Source organism: Larimichthys crocea, chromosome XIII (assembly GCF_000972845.2).
Source record: "Larimichthys crocea isolate SSNF chromosome XIII, L_crocea_2.0, whole genome shotgun sequence".
Lineage (NCBI taxonomy): Eukaryota > Metazoa > Chordata > Actinopteri > Sciaenidae > Larimichthys > Larimichthys crocea.
This window is the reverse complement of record NC_040023.1, coordinates 6,910,089-6,927,859: the sequence shown is the minus strand read 5'-3', so window position 1 is coordinate 6,927,859 and position 17,771 is coordinate 6,910,089. Positions and strand designations below refer to the sequence as shown.

The window sequence follows — 17,771 nt, the reverse complement described above, 5'->3', positions numbered from 1 at the left end:
CTACGGAAGGTAAATAACACACTGCCCACCATGTTAGCGTGATGTGCTTCTTTGTAAAACATGCTGTAACAGTTAACATTAAACGAATGCCTTCTGCATTACATTTAGAAGATGACCATGACAAGAGAGTCTGGCTGGCTCAGAGGCTGGCAGCTGTACTCGCTCCAGTTCACTACCTCCTCTAGATGATGCTGATCAAATGTTTGTTCTGCTTTTTTCCCCAAATGAGAATCGATAAGAGAATCAAGAAAGAATCGAATCGTTAAGCAGAATCGATAATGGAATCGGAATCGTAAAAATCGTATCAATTCCCATCCCTATTCGTGACCTCCGCCCGTGAAATTCATATCTTATATTTGAAGTTTCATGACACAAAAACAGCCGCGTGCAGCAGCTGACGACGTCCGGTGTGACGATCTGACAACAGTGGCTGTTGGTGGCTGACAGCAGAGTCAGCAGAAACCGCACCAGAGTGTTCATGACAAGAAGAGAGCACGAGAGACGTCCATTTGCATGTATGATGGTTAATGATTAATGCTGATGCGTTCTCAGACAGACAGAGTGCAAGAGCAAGTAAACATCATTGACTTTCTATTCTCACGGGAAATGGAGGGTTTCAGTACAGTAGAAAGGAAGTACACTTAATGATCATAGCATTTTCTATGTGTACATAGTACATTTAGGCATATAAAGGCGTAAAACCCACAGGAATGATTTATTATTATGTTTATTTGACAGGGACCACATGTAATAAACACACATTTCAATACTTATTATAGATAAAAGCTTGTTTTCAGATCTAGTTCTTTAATAGGGTGTACCAACATTTAAAAGAGAGGTGCGACACGCTTTGCGCTCACCACATGGTTCACATAGTTCTCAACAGTTTAGCCCACAGTGGAACAAGCGACAGCATCAGCAGCTTTATTTACAGTAATTCTCTGTAAACATTAATGAATAATGTGTATTATGGACTACGCCCATACATTTTCCTCCTAGGCCAACAAAACTAACGGCACTCAACAAAAGATTTTATGATATAATATATCCTGTGAAAGGGTAGATAGGTTTTTCCTTTAATGGTCAGTCAAAGAAACCCGTCTGACCTGCTGCTGCGGGGAGAGACAGATAATGGTCACCAAAAGCATACATGTGTTTAAAATAGCCATTCTTCCTAAAGCTACTTTTATGGCAGGTGCCTTTTCATTGCCATGTATGTTATCAGTGAAGACCAGGGCTGGAACTGGTCACGAATGAGATATTTTACGCCCTCGCCCCCGAGCACTTTGCACTGCAGTCTGAAGCGCTAACTGAAGATAAACCTACATGCCAGCGATGACTGCAATTCATTCGAGATAAATGACATCTGTTTATGTTATCTAAGTGTTACTGATGTTGGCTATCTGCAATGAGAATCTAACTGGCTATTATCTAAACTGTGAAGCTGGCTAGATGGCGTCATTGACTAGACTCATGAGAGGTCAAGCCAATGCTCTAAAACTGCTTCTAAAACTTACTGGCAGGTGTACTGGGAACTACTGAAAATGAATGGGGTTCAATGGTGAAACTAGGCATTGTTTGAACTTTGAAATATTAGTGTATTGTTTCTGCTTTTTCTGATTACAGAAGAAGTCCAGGGAAGTGTTTTTTTCATATGTGGGGACAACATGTCAGTGAATGCTAAGCAGAACTTTGTTTGTCCAGGGTTTGACTTGTCAAGCCACATTTCTTGTTGACTCTTTGCACTTTGCTAATTTGACACTGTCCACAGAAATGCACTTTCCAAGAAGAAGAACACAAACTGGATTATCAGCTTCCTGGCTGTTGGTGGTTGACTAATGGCATAACACTCGCAGTCAGTCAGACTCCACTTGTCGGCAGTGGAAAAAGCTGCAAAAACACAACGTATTATCATTGATATTCACTCAAATGATCGGTCTCTCAGTCTCTGCAGAAACGTTTCTTTCTGTGAAATGATTACACAACATCTGCGGTGTCTCTCGAGCGCAAGTAGAGAGGGTTATCAGTCACTAGGTCAAAGTGTTCATGCCGACAGATGCTGCAAAAGAAACACAACAATAATTATTTCTCTAAAACCTTCCCAATGAGCCTCTTTGACGCGCTGCCGTGTGTTCACATCTGACTCCGCTGAACAGAAATAGGTCTTGTAATGCCGCTTTTCTCCTGTATTCTGCACAAGTCATTCAAAATTAATCAGTACTCAGAGAAGCAAATCATCTCTCCAGTCTGTCTTGCAATTAGACATCATTGTCTAAAGTCATCATTGTCATTCATCTGCCTGTGCCAGTTCATTAGATCAGTGCCACTTCTAATGAACTGGCAGAACTAGTCTGAACTATTCCGAAGAATCTATAGACTGTAGCAGTAACCAGGCTTGGAGCTGGTTGGTTGATAGATGGTTTCAGTTTTAGAGATGCGACTGGAATTTCTGCCTCCAGCCAAATACAATGGGACGTTCCTGCTGTCAGGTTTATCATGAGGGCCGTGAGGAAATATTCCCTGAATTTAACAAACAGTGTATCGGATTAGAATATCCGACCCTACTTTTAATCCACATTTGGTGCTCTAGTGAGTATTTGGGGCAACGGCAGGTCTGAGTCAAATGAAACTACAGTGTGTTAATGGTAATGAAGGAGCGTGTCACCCAACAGTGTGACTTCTTTGGTCAACAGTAGAGCTGAAGAAGATCTATCAGCCTTTGAGACACACACACTACTTGTTAGTAGATAAATTCAGCGTTGGTTTGGTATGCACGCGAGATTTATTGACAATAAAAACCTGTCAATTTTGTGTTTAATACAGCTTCAGGTTAGTTTTCCAGCATTTACTTTTATTTTTAAGTCTTATTGTAGATGCCTAGATGTGTTTAAAGTGAGTTCCTTTGGCTATTTTGGGGCTTTTTTATGTTTGCGACAAAAATATTCCAACATTTCATATTCCAATTATTCCTCAAAAATCAGATTTTTAAGCTTTATTTATATTTTTATGTAAAAAACATAAAGAAATGTAAGTTTATCTATGGTTACCTGTGTGTGTTTCTCTGGAAATAAATAAGGATTGTTTATTTTTCACCATCATCACACAGTACAGTGTTTACTGTGGACTTATTAACATGGACTTAATATTATATTTAATTGTTCCAGGCGGCATTTAACCGGAGGGAAATTACAAGATGTGTTGGCTAATGGACATGGACGTCCCGAGACAAAGCCAAAAGAGAAAGTGCTCCCGAGGGGCAGCTCAGAAGAGTTGATGGGTGGAGGTGAGGGTGGAGAAACGTGAGGCAAATATACACTCCTTCTCACAGTCAAATCTAGACACACAGATACACAACAACATATTTGACTCATACAGTGCGACTTATAGAGAGGATCATTAACTCAGATCAAATATTATAAATCCATTTAGAAATCATCCCATAGTCCTTCGTAGTCATAAAACACAAAGATGTCACTCTGGGTGAGATTAAACTGGGTAGCAGTGAGTTCACTATTAAAAGGACGGAGGTGAAAAATAACCCTCATACCCTCTAAACTGGATTAAAATCACTCCACCTCCTCTTGAGACAAATGCAGTCTGAATGGGTTTTGTCTGAACTAACTAGTTAAGGTTATTTGTGTCTGTCCTAACAGCAGAACTATAAAATGTGTTCGTTTGATCATTTGATGATAGTCACACGTTTCGTAAACCTTAAAAAAAAAAAAAAAAGATTTATAGTTGTTATTTATGTTCATATGTGTATTTAAAATATTGTACCATTTTAATATTTGGACTGCTTGATGCACAGCTGTGATGGTCATACAGATGCTGGGTGAGGAATCAGTGATGGGCTGTGTCGTGCGTTATGAGGATACCACAGGGTATATTTGATATGAACTCCAATAACCTGTGCATCAAAGGCTTAATTCAGGTAGTATTTCATTAAAGTGGACACTTGCTAGGAACAGCTTGTAGGATAACTGTTATGTCACTGACTGACTGCATGCCAAGGATCACTCGGCTGAATGACTGAAGGAGCAGTCAAACTGGAAAAGTTGACATGAAAGGCTCCTGAGCTTGACTGAGGCAGCTCCCCTTTGCACAACACTTCTAGAAAACACTGGTGAAATTTAAATTTCAACATCATTTATGAACTTTGCTGATGACGTCTGATATTTGCAGGATGATGATAATCTCTTCTTGGTTAGTCTATCTCTATCGATCTCTAAGCCTCTGAGTGTTTCTTAGATTCAGACTGAGTGGAGGAAAAGAGTAGAAGATGCATGGCTCATCACTCACTTACCCAGCCAGTAGTGCAGGTGGTAGAAGAAGCTGTCCTTCTGTTTGACCGTGGAGAGGATCACGTACGCATCTCCAGTGTAAAAGTTTCCATGTAAGTTCTCCGGCACGGGGACCAGCTCCAGATTCTCGATCCTCCAAATCTGCAGGCCTGCTTTCTTGCCTGCATTGGTGAACTCTTTGTGGTGGAGCACCATGTCTGCTGCTGCTGTGAGCTTCTGAAGATGAATGAGGATCCCGGGCGAGGTGAGGTGAGAGGAGGGCGGGGATGGCTGAGTGCAGGGACACACTGCCGTTCTGTTTCTGAGTACAGACTGACTGAGTGAGTGTGTAGCAGCAGTGTTTCCACTTCTGCTTTCTCCAGCCCCTTAGACACACACACACACACACACACACAGTGGGTGTGTCCAATATACACACACCAGCATCCTCAAATACACACAGATGAATTAAGCTTTTCAGCTTAGATGCACATACACTCTGATCTTTTGATGATGGAAGAAAAAATAAACTAAATTAATAGAATTAATAGTTGATAAACATATCAACATATATATATTATTTTTATTTAAAATAACCATTATTACCAGTATTAAATTATGTTTTTTGCATACAATAAGCTGACCCAGTAGTGTGTGCAGTGGGTTTATCAGCTGGAAACAGCTGGCTGAGCCAAAATAATGAGCTAAAAGAGGCCTGGAAACAGCTGGCTGAGCCAAAATAATGAGCTAAAAGAGGCTAAAAAGCTCCATTTCAGCAGCAGTTTCAAATGACTATACCTGTGTCGTTTCATTCTGTAGCCCCCTTTATTGATAAATCATAAATTAGTGCTAAAGCATAACACAGGGTTTCATATCTCAGGTATTGCTTTCCATTCGTTTTACAAAAATGAATAGACTTAAGAAGAACACTGTATAAAAAGATTGATGTCACTCGCATGTCTGCGTGTTATTAGTATGGAGCTGGAGTCAGGATGTACTGTAGAAACATGACGGTTCAACACTCTGCAGATATAAAAGGCTCGTTCAGAGGTAACAAAAAGTCATTATACACAAAAGAAAACATAGTTATGCATTTTGAATTCCATTTCTGCCAAATTCGTTAAATAGATCCTCGTTATTTTACACACCGGACCTTTAAAGGTTTTTTAAACTTGCACTACTAGCTTATTATTACTGTTAAATTAAACTGTGAATCAAAACTGTTCGGTCCAAACCGCTCCGCACTGAATCAAGCCATAAAATATTCCATGACTAAATAAAAAAACAGGATTTATTAGTGTAATTAGCAGCGCGGTGGTTACTATGCAAACCAGAAGCAAAGTTTTATTTCTGGTATATTTCCGTTGGCTGGGTAAACTCATGCTGTTTATTCATGTGTTGTGGTTTTTATGGTGGTTTATTAAGTGAGGTTTAAAACAGGAAACTGCCATCAGGGGAGATTTCCACTGACCCCGTTTCGTTTACATGCATCCAGAGGTTCACTATTGTTGCATTTAGATTTTAGAGTGAAATCTCCACAAGGTATTATCATACTGGTTTCCGTACAATATCCGTATAATGAGTTAGAACAGATATGTCTAAGCTCCTCTCGACTACAATTATGCTGTGTCATATTTCTCTGTTATTGGACGTACAGTACAGAGTGTTAACAAGCTGTAAAACTTTCACACGATGAAGACGTTAAGCGCTGTGACAGCGCACAGAGTGACAGTAAGAATGTCCCTCCAGGAAAAGTAAAGAGTCACGCCGTGCGAGTGGATGTGTCTAAAAGTAGGTGGAGCTGACGCAACACTGGATTGCAAACATAGCAACACTTTCGAGCTTGTTGTTGTAAAAGCAGGAGAATGCGCTGACAGTTTAAACAGAGATGCCTTTAAATGGCTCTACTTGTAAAAAGCAAAACATCCAAATACACCTGACAGATCTCAGCGTGAAGTAAAAGTCTGTCTGTGTGCTCACAAAATATGATCTATATTCCAGGATCATAATATGTTGTGACATGTCTGTCTGGAAAAACTTGCTTCGCAGGCCTCGCTCCATTAAGGTTAATGACTGACTACCAAAGGTCTGTAACCTCTTAAAACCAGTGTTTTTGTTCTTTGACTCTTGTAGTCCCAACCAGAGGTGAATAAAGAGTCATGATGTCTCCAATCTCTCTGAATGGACCTTTTTTTTAAAAAATAGTTATTACGGATCATTGGTACTCTCAGTTTTTAACAAGCCATGAATCCATTCCTTGGTAACACTGGAACAATTGTTGCCATCACAAAAGGAAAAGGTTCCTGCACTGGAAACTTGTTCACTGCTCCAGTAAATGGGAAGTCTGCTCAGCTCATAAAACCATTTACCAATACTAATGCTGTCCCCAGACGACTTGGGGTTTCAAACCAGGGAGGTTTATTGCTGTGAGGCATCAGTGCTAACCAATGTAACGGCATACCACCAGAACCATTTTATCCATCCGTCCGTTATCTGTATCCGCTAATCCTCATCAGGGTCAGGAGCCTATGCCTGCTGACTCTGGGAGTCACCAATCAACCTGTTAAGTGCATGTCTTCAGAGTACCCACGACAACATGCACATGCAAAGTCCACAGCCGGGGGTTTGAACCAGGATCCTTCTCGCTGTGAGGTGACAGTGAATATTTAAAGGAATCATTCTGCATGTGATGATGACCAGCGATGTCACAGGTCAGGAGTGGTGAGTAACAATGGTGTTACAGGTCACTGCAGAGTGGGATGAGTTTACTTCCTGCACGCACGCGACAACTCCCAAAGTTTTGTCCCCCCAAAATAAAGTGGTTTGGACGCGGAGGACTTAAACTTACCGGACACATGTAGACTCTTTACATATCTGAAAGACAGCCAAGTGAAATCAAGTTTTGATCACACAGGACAGAGATGAAAACACTTTGACTTGATCTTGAGTCTTACACAACAGCTGATCTGGATCTATTCATAGACACACACACACACAAGATGTGGCACACGATTAATCACATGTTTAAGAGGATGTCAGTTTCCTGTGAGTAATATCACTGATGTGATGATGTGTCACACACACACACACACACCGCTGGCAGCTGGAGCCCCCACTCTGCCCACTGACATGAGAAACTGGTGCTGTTGTCTAAGTCAAACATACATTTCCATGCACACACAGCAGGATACTGAATGGAATCAGATTAGGTAGGAATTTGTTTGAACTTGGTTATTTTATATTCCACGTTTCCTGCAGCTGCTCTGCAATCAGATTTCTCTGCCTCCTCCCTGACATAGGAAGTGTCCAGTCATTTAAATAAAGGGGAAGGTGGCAGAGGGGGAAGTGATTTTCATCATCAACACTTACGGCACAGATTTTTCTCTGCCGTCCAAAGTTAACTGCAGCAGCCGCTTGGCAGCAGCAGAGTTCATTTCATCACTGTGTGTTATATGAAAACGCGATGCTGTATGCGCATATCATTATGATGACACTGGCTATTGTGCTTCCCGTAATAACTCAGTATATCAAGAATAAGGTGAAGGTTGTGTACACAGATGCATTATTATTGCAATAAATTATTAAGCGTCCTGATATTTCACATTAAAAGCTCTTCAGTGGCATAATCCGTCCAGTACCTGGTAGGCTTTTAATGTGGAACATCTACATGATTGTTGAGTAACTTATTCTGCAACGCAGGGAGTCGACGTGGAAGATCCAGCTGAGTTTAAAAGAACAGAGTGATCAATAATAATCAGTCTTCATAGCTCTCTTTTCTTTCAAAGTGCAACAAATCTGCCACGATCATGGGTGTGAAAAACCGCCCATCCCTCCAGCTGAGACAACCCTTGTCCAAAAGAGGTTATTAAATAGTGTCCGATACTTAGAAATAAAAGGCTGAAAGACAGTCGCGAAGCTGGGCTTCTTGCTGTCTGACTGCTGTTGTTGCACGTGCGTGATGTTTGGCTGTCATAAGTAATGTAATCATAACAAATACACGTGCACAACTGTCTGTATTTACTGTACTATTTACTTTTTGAAACCAAGTCTTACGTCACGTTGCTTTAATCAATCTGTGAGTGTTTGAGCGCTGAACGGAGAGTGCAGTGTACTGTAGTAACACGGCTGAGGCCAAACAAACATGAACATGATGTCAAGTTGCTCCCAGTTGCCTTGATGAACTGTCTTATATACGCCAAAGACAACAAACACACACACACACAGCGGACTCTGCTACAGCTGGAGGGCCGTCACACCCTACCCACATCCTACACAGAGCTCCAGCGGTCTGAACGGCTACAAATACTCATTTATTCCTGTAAGTTTGTAGAACTTTACTGGAAAGTTCAGTTATTTGTGAACTATTTACAGAACAGGTGCCACCGCGCCTTAGAGAATGTATTGAAGGTGTGTGTGCCGGCTTATGAATATAAATAAATGAATGAAATGACCCCAGAGATAATCTTTTTAAAACTTTATTCATGCTCCCACAACAAACAGTCACTATGACTAATGACCAACAAAGTGTTTCAAATGACATTAGAGGTAGGAGTCCAAAATAGCTTTTCATGTTAAATCTTCATAAGGATTGTTAATCAATAACATAATTAATAACAAGGGTGCATGTTAGAATTTAAAAACAAACAAAAATCATGTGCTTTTCTTTAACTCTCACTTGGTACAAATGTTACAGCTGGAGTTTATCAAAGTTTGTATGAAGATATTAGAAACATAACTTCTGAAGTATTTACAGGGACGTCGACAGAAATCGCACAGCTCGACGTGTGTCGGATGTTTTTCCAAATTCAAAAATAGCTTTTGATGATTTTCAGTCAAAGATGAAAAAATAGATGATTTTCTATCAATGGAATAAATCAGGTGATATGTCGGACAAACAGTTCCACATTAATGAAACTGATGATTTGTTATGATGAATTAACAATTGCTATTATTATTATTATTATTATTATTATTAACAACAGGAAAAATATCACTGTGCTGATTATAGTGTGAATGATGTGCAAATCAACATGTGAAGTCAAAATGGCCATTAAATTACAAGATGCCCCCAAATTTAAGAGAAATACTTCAGCAGGAAAGCAAGGGCCGAATATAATGACACATTCAAGACAGAAAATGGAAATTCATGACTACATGATTTAAAAAAAAAAAAAACTAATACTTCTACTGATAATGATAATAAATAAATTAATAAAAAATGATTTTATCGGCCTGAAGGCTTCAGTGGTCTGACGTTCTGTCAACACGTCTGCATCATTTACAACAAAATACTCTGAAATCTGATTTGACCGTGGACAATGCAAAGTAGTCAATGCACTGATTTCTATTAATTAAATAAAAATGGATACTTGGATACTAAATACTCGTAGGTTCATTTTAATTGTTAGCCGTGTTTTAAGTCAAATTATGTTTGAGTTATGGACAGATTCATCAATAAGTGATGATTATTGTTAGCTGCAATCTGGCATTTAAGGAAAGATGCTTCTTTGCCATCTTACTAAGATAAAGAGTGAAAGAGTTTAGGACAGGGATGAGGCTGTTTTAGTTTAAGTACAAATACTTTTTCCACTCTTTTGCGATAAATCGTCAGCTAATTAAGGAATTATCTCAGCTGTGTTGCCAACTAGTGGAACTAGTGGCATTGATGTAAAATCTTCCTTCGTCTTCCTTCCTTCAGTAACGAGAGCTGAAGTCGTCTTTAAATAGCAAACGTCACAAAGTTCTCATCTCCTCTGAACATTGGTAAAAAAAGTAAAAAAAGCATATTTCCAGAAATGCCTCAAGTTAGACCACAGGAGCACAGAAAGGTTTAAACTGCCTTCATTTCAAAAACAACAGCAAAGCATAAACTCTAATACTAACTCGTATAATAATACTAATGGTGAGAACCCAACAACCAAATATTATAGCAGGAAAGAAAGCAGATTGTCATTCATAGCAGACAGTGCAGTCAGAGAGAAACACTACGAACAACATGTTGCGTCTTCATGGAGCCGGACACACTGTGCTGGAGGAACAGGCTTTTGAGAACGTGGGACTTCTAATAAAGTATTTTAATAGACTTATAAAGTGCATTACGGTTTGGTCGGTAGTCGAATACCACTGTCAAGTTTCGTTTTGTTCCCTCCCCTTGTTTAGGAGCACATCATGAACAATCCGTCATACAAAACACAAGAGTGCAATCTATTAATTACAATGTTGCCACGATAGCTGAAATTATGACGGCACAATATTCAAACTAAATCATATAAACGATACTTAACTCAAATGTTGAGATGCTAAGGATTTGTTTTATAAGCCGATCATTGAAATGAGAAGTAGTGATGCATATGCAGGCGTACTACGTTTCACCTACACATAATATTACAGACCGTTTTATCCGCACGTCAAACTTTGCACATTTCAGCACTGCAAAAATTTGCAAATTTTGATCTGTGAAACTAAATAATTAAGAATTAGCCGTGTTTCCATCCAAATATATTCATTTTTTTAAATAGATCTTTGTGTTGGTTTACAAGATGAGCAGTAGGGGGCGCCAATTCTCCAGTCAGAAAACCAGAAGAAGAGGGCACAGCAGTGTGGAGATGATTGAGCGATCGTGGACGTATTACAGAGCCGCACAGAGGAGCATGTCAGAGCGGAAACAGCTGATCAGTCTTGTGCTTGAATGATCACTACAACCTATTTGAAAAAGTGTTTCCATCTCCCATTAAGAGCATGAGCTCTTTATCGAGAATATGAAAAAAAAACACCTCAAAACCTTTTGAGAAGGTTTTTGCTTTTCGAATTTTCCGCTTCCACCAAACTTTTCTGACACGATACTTCAAAACGCAGCAAAATATTCTGCTACTTATATTCCTCGAACTAGGGATTGAAAAAGAAAATGGATATCTAGGATTACTTGAGTGTATTAAGTATTTAAGCAGTGACGCTGGGATAAAATTTATCAAAATCAACACTGTTTGCTATCTTGACAAAAATCTGATAATTTCGTGAAGCTCTCAGCAAACAGTCTGCCACCTCGAGATACGTGGCTGCGGCTGCTCGACATTTACGGAGGGTGATGGAAGATAAAAATTCCTCGTCAGCATCAACTCAAGAAGGTGTTGACGTACTCGCTTGTAGTCAGAAGAGGAGAAAAAAGGAAGAGAACTGAAGAGTCAGTTGAATGTTTTAAGCTGTTTGTGCGACCGGCTGCAAGATCTGTATCTCATAATTACAAGAAAGAGATCATCATGTAAAATGACAACAGAACCATTTCCTAATTGTTACTAACAGTTTTCTTCCAATTACAATATAAGAATCTCGTAATCATAAGATACAGATCTCGTAGATGCGTAGATCTAACATCTTAAAATTATGACAAGAAAAGTAATAATTACGATCTAATAATCTTGGAATCTTAGGAAACATCGTGGTATCGTTGGTAGAGAATGCAGGTGGATGTGGAGGAAGAGGGAAAACACAGTGAACCATCTTAAGCTAACTTTTAAGGGCTACTGAGGGGGTTACTCAGCAGGATGTGGGATGCTGAACGCCTTGGGCATCCCTCTGGCAGAGGTGGTGTTCCCCCCACAGTCCACGTACTGGTACATCTCCTGAGACACCTGCTCGGCATGACCAAAGTACGTTGCGGTGATGGTCACTCTGTGGAGGGTGTGGAGAGGGATGAGGTCAGGCCACAAACACAAAGAACACGTAGTAAACTCAACGTTAAGATTTAAGATTAAAACCCCCAATTCTAAATTTCAAAAAGTTGGAACGCTGTGTAAAACTAAAGTTTGGATATACACAAATCACTGACACAATGTCCCGACTTTTGGAATCGGGGTTGGCAGAGAATCAACTTACTGCATCAGGACGACGATGTTGTGGACCTTGATGGTTTGCAGAGTGCAGTAGTCACTGCAAAATAAAACAAGTGTTACTAAATGTGGACGAACAAATGACTGATAGTTCTCAAGATGTGTAGAAATACGCTTTTTAAACACGGTGACTCTACTGCTCTGGTGGATGAAAGTAATGATGAAGAGTTAAAACACCCCATCTATGCTCAGACTCACTTCACTGTTAAGGCTTACATGGAACAATACGACACATCATGATATCAACTCTACTTAAACATACAGTTAATTACGTAGTTCATATAAAAAGAGTCAGCTCTACAACAAACCGCGGTAATATGTAAGGAGAATAAGAAGTGCCAATGGCCAGAAATCTCTAGAAGAGGAGACAGCTAAACAACAAAACACAAACTGAAATGGTGCAGCATACTGTAACCAAAGAGTTAGACTTTATACAAGTCTATAGCCGAGGTAGCAGCTCTGTAAAGTTGTACCATCAACATAACATCTCTAAAAACATATTTGTCAAAGGCTTAAGAATAAAAATCATGTTCTTTACGATGATAAACAAATCCCATTAAAGACCAAAAATATCAACACATTAGTCCAAAATGCTCAGTAACAGCTGCTCGCTGCAGTTCATAACAAATGTTACGGTGCACTTGTTGGGGACTATTTTCAGTCGTAGATTAATCCACATTTGGTGCTCTAGTGCATATCTGGAGCAGCAGGACAGAGTGTGCGTACAGTGGGTGTGAGTTCATGGTAATGAAGGAACAATGGTGTGATTCACTGATGTGTTTTAATTGCTTCTGGACAACAATGGAGCTCTGTGGCACCGAGGAAGAGTACTTGTTAGTAGACGGACCAGTGGTCCATGCAGAGTACTTACTACATGTAGTTCATCTCATCAGCGAGGATGGTGGGTACCATATAATCAATCTGAAAACAGAAAAGGAGACAACACAGAGTCAGAGTTGTACCCACACGGAGGGACGGTTTACCTGCTGAACACACACTGAGCTCTACCTGCTTCATGTCCAGAGGCCTGATCGCCGTGATGTTACTGATGCGAGATTTACCGATCACCGTCTTGGCAAACTGCACCTGAGCTGTGATGTTGGCCACCTCCACCGAGTAGTAGTTGTTGTTGGTGATACTGAGAGTGTTCTGGAGGAGAATCAGCATGAGAAGAGCTTATTAGTATTTAAGTGTGTGGACACATGTTTCCATGCTTCCACTGCACACTGAACTGGCCTGAGTGTGTACTGCTGTCAGCATGTTTTGTTGTCTGATGTGGGAAATAATTTCCATTTGGGCACAATAAAGTTCAATATGTGATAATATGGGAGTGTATCTGTGGGTGAGAGAAGTGTCGGTGGAGGTCAACAGTCCTCTACTACTATGATGATGTGTTGATGATTGCGTTACAATAGAAAAATGTCTATCATTTCATATTATACAAACAAACATAGAAGAGGGGCTACTTCTGTCACATGGAAGTGGTTTGGGCGGTCCAACATGGTTATTACAAATCTTCCACAGACCGGTGCTGACAACAGCTCAAATATCACTAACCTCTTTTAACACCAACACAAAAATCATCATCATCAATCAAACAGTGCAAAGAGAGCCACTAAAGTACATTTGAGTGCTCAAAACAAACTCAGATGTTGCAAGAGGCTTTTGGTCCTCATGATGTCGCAGGACAATCAACAAAACGAAACGAAATGATTAACACGCGGCTCATATGTTAAGAATCAGTGTGAAGAGGAAGTGGACCAGAACGGAAATGTTAGTAACAGTAAGAACGAATACTTTCAGTCAACAGAAGGGTGTATCTGGAGTGAAATCTTGTGTACTGTCAGTACATCTAGTTGATATTTCTCCATCATTTGAGCTGTATTTCTTAAAAGAGTCAGCCTGGGTACTCATCAAAGATTTTGTTGTTTTATTTTCAGCTTACTCTCCAGCGCTATTAAAGCCTTTAGGTCAGTCATTGTCCATTCAAATCAAACTGACTGGGCAGGTACAGGTACACAGTTTATCCAGTGACTTATCACTATCAGGACCAAAGACTTTCCTTGGTGTCTTCATGAGGTTAATGATCGTTTACCCACAAGGGGGCAGCAAAGAACAGGGAGTGGTGGTTTGCAGTGTTTCATGAGGAACAAGTGGTTTCCTGTGGCGCAAAAGTCGTTGCTGGGGTGAGGCGGGGTGAGGGTCAACGATCGTTTTCCATCACTTGTTAAGAAAAGGGCTGCTGCAGCCTGCGATGGTGGACAGACTTGATGCAAAACCTTTTTAAGCTGGATTCTCCATCACAGAGAGACTTCTCTTGCACAGCCACGCCTGTGACAGCTGACTCACGTGAACGGGTTCAACGTGGGTGAAATGCACATCAATAGGTCAGAGTTGCAGACGTCTTGTGTATGAAAAGACTGTGTCGTCATTTTTCTGAACTGTGGTAATCTGTTTTTCTCGCTCATGTCCAAGCACCATGTCACTTTCTATTCCTCTCCTATAGGGGGGAGAGCGGGGGCATCAGAGTTCATGGGTAGCATTGCTCAGCAACAAGAACCGGATATGTATTGAGGAAGTGAATCAAATTTTATTATTATTTCCTGTGGTGGTTAAGATTTTCTACCACAGCAAAGCATTAGGAGTGGAAACATTGGTTTGACTATCCATGAATTACATGTGGTGCATGATAAATTCAAGCTACACTTTCAGAACATCAGTGTGTTGTTTGGTTCTTTTGTCTTTGTGGGGGGTAAAAGGTATTTAAATTATGCTGGTGTTTTCAGGCTGGGGAGCTGAAGCTCACCGTAATGTTGAGATAGACGCTGCGCTTCTCTTGGTCGTAGTTGACAAAGACGGACTTCACCCCGACGTAGGACACATCAATGGAGCGTGGGAAGAGGAAGAAGACAGCTAGGCTGCACAGTAAGAGGCAGACCGCCACTGATGCGAATACATACAACTTCCTGCGGAGGGATACAAGACAACCACACGATTCCCTTAAAACGCACAATGTGAATCTTTTTTTTTTTTTTAATCATTTAGAGATTTAGGCTCTGTCTGTCAAAGCACACACAATGGTACTTACGTTCTCCTGGGCCGCAGCCTTTGGTCGCTGTATGGAATCAATGCCACAAGTTGATTTTCTTGTCCTGAAACACAGGCAGCAATGTTGAGTCACTGTCAGTCAGTGGTGCAACCAAGCCCCTTGTTTACCTTAGGATTAACACTGGATATTGTAAAATCATGTGGCTATGAAAGACTAAGACAACGTCTCAGCTAGACTACCCCCACCCAGTCTTGCGTTACCTCTGGGGATCCTCCCGGTGCCCTGACACGTGGGACATGTGACGCTGTCCCGTCCTGTGAACTCCACATAAGGAAACTGGGAGACGTCCCTGTCCTTCCCGTCATCGGTCTGGGTGCCCTCCAGTGAAGACGTCAGGCTATCCTGACCCTCGTCTTGGCCCATCTTAGTGAGGTGGGAAAAAGACTTCCCCATCGTCACACCTGGAAAACACAAGAAGAGTTCAATGATGTGTTGGTTGTGGACGAACCGGTTCAAAGAGCCGGCTCTTTTAAGTGAACGATGGGAGCAGGCTCCGGTATGTGAAAGGCAGAATGCACACATGAGAACTGTGCATCCAACAGCCGATTGCTGTCCTTTTTTTTAATAATTTCTATGCTTTTTATAGTTTTTTATAGATGTTTCTATCTGCTTTGTGTTGCAGAGTGGTTCTACAAGCACGCTAGTGCATTCATTGGGCAGTTTCAGAGAGTTACAAGGGTCTGTAAACGCAATGAAAACAACTGGCTTCAGCAATTTGTTGATATTAGAAAATTTTGATTTTGCTTTCTAAATTTGAAAGATATAAGTGGTAACATGAAGAGACGGCTCTTCTTGGTGAGCTGAGTCAAATGATCTGACTCCCTAAAAAGAACCGAACTTCCCATCACTAAGTGACTGATTGTCAATGATAACAGCAGAGTAGTTGATCATAAAAACAATGGTTGGTTGCAGACATAATGTCTTGTAAATTTGTCTGAATTATGAAAGGTATAAGTGGTAACATGAAGTGCCAGAAGAGACGGCTCTTCTTCTTGGTGAGCTGAGTCAAATGATCCGACTCCCTAAAAAGAACCAAACTTCCCATCACTAAGTGACTGCTCCTCAATGATCACAGCAGAGTGGTTGATCATAAAAACAATGGTTGGTTGCAGAAATAAAGTCTTGTAAATTTGGCAAAATTTTGAAAGGTATAAGTGGTAACATGAGCCAAAAGAGACGGCTCTTCTCCTTGGTGAGCTGAGTCAAATGATCCGACTCCCTAAAAAGAACCGAACTCCCCATCACTAAGTGACTGATGGTCAATGATCACAGCAGAGTAGTTGATAATGAAAACAATGGTTGGCTGTGTTGGCTTTGATCACATAAGCTCACTTGTCAACAGGCTCACAGAGCTTGACAGACTAGGCAGTCAGCCAACAACATAACTTCCTGACGACAGTGTCAGCTTGCCAAATAAAAGTTGCACAGCATGTGTAACATGAATTCCTCCTGTTGTTGTTGCAGCATGTAAACTGAGGCCTGTCAGCATTTATCTGGTTAACACGGCTAACACTGGCTTAGCTCAGGCCTGTGAACTCTGGAGCCACGTTAACATTGGTAACACATTAACAGGAGAGCATGTTAAGACTGTTAATGTCGACGTAGCTGTAACTATATTATTATATTAAACACAACAAACCGCCCGCTGACTAGCCGGGAGCTAACAAACTGTCAAAAACATGAGCCGTTGTAAAGCCGTTAGCGGCAGTTAGCTCACCTAGCTGCTTTAATATCAAACACAGGCGTCTTCTAAAGGGTTAAACAGGTAGTGAACGTAACATTTACCTGGATTAGATTACCTGAATGTGACTCTTCTGTTTGGCAGAGTAGTGTTGTTGTTGCTGCTGCTGTTGCTGCTCATGCAGTTTTTGTTTATGCTCCGAGCAACGGACATGCGCGGACATGATGCGTTCACGACCACCGTTTCACCGTAGGAAAGACCGCCTTCGAGTTCATGTTACGTTTAAATGCCACTAAGAACAGTGGGAATACTTTGAAATTGATTTATAATTGAACTAATCTTTATTTTTTTTATATAGGTGGTGTGTAAGATTTGGGGACTATTTTCAGAATAAGGCAGACATGGAATATAATATCCATAACTATGTTTTCATGCATGTATAATCACCTTAAAATAATAATCTTTTTGTTTGTTTTTTTACAAACTGCAGTAAGTATTTATCTCATTAATACTCGAGACAACAAATCAGGACTCGTTGACCGCTTTCGAGTTCATGTTACGTTTAAATGCCACTAAGAACAGTGGAAATACTTTGAAATTGATTTATAATTGAACTAATCTTTATTTTTTTTTATATAGGTGGAGTGTGTAAGATTTGGGGACTATTTTCAGAATAAGGCAGACATGGAATATAATATTCATAACTATGTTTTCATGCTCAACTCAACTCAACTCAACTTTATTTATAAAGCCCTGTAAAAACAGCTGCAGCTGACACAAAGTGCTGTACATAATATGTACATGTTAAAATAATA

At 40.4% G+C, this 17,771-nt stretch overlaps 2 protein-coding genes across 3 annotated transcripts in view; both read right to left on the bottom strand.

The window, feature by feature from the left end:
- The window catches only part of LOC104927362 (adseverin-like), a 16,157-nt gene extending 11,513 nt beyond the window's left edge, over nt 1-4,644 (bottom strand). The window contains exon 1 of the mRNA XM_027287328.1: nt 4,304-4,644. Coding sequence (XP_027143129.1) covers nt 4,304-4,496 — 193 coding nt within the window. The 5' untranslated portion in view covers nt 4,497-4,644. The remainder of the gene's footprint in view (nt 1-4,303) is intronic.
- A 4,095-nt stretch (nt 4,645-8,739) lies between these two features.
- tmem106bb (transmembrane protein 106Bb) lies at nt 8,740-17,208 on the bottom strand. Of its 2 annotated transcripts, none has more exons than XM_019259698.2 (8): nt 17,075-17,208; nt 15,476-15,676; nt 15,255-15,318; nt 14,973-15,132; nt 13,175-13,315; nt 13,038-13,087; nt 12,153-12,206; nt 8,740-11,948 (listed from the first exon to the last, which is right to left on the bottom strand). In XM_019259698.2, exons 2-8 carry the CDS (start codon nt 15,666-15,668, stop codon nt 11,810-11,812), a joined length of 801 nt encoding a protein of 266 aa, XP_019115243.1. In that variant the 5' UTR covers nt 15,669-15,676; nt 17,075-17,208; the 3' UTR covers nt 8,740-11,809. The 2 variants fall into 2 exon arrangements, with proteins under 2 accessions (XP_019115243.1, XP_019115244.1); XM_019259699.2 differs by having other exon boundaries at nt 17,061-17,201.
- Between the last annotated feature and the right edge of the window lie 563 nt (nt 17,209-17,771).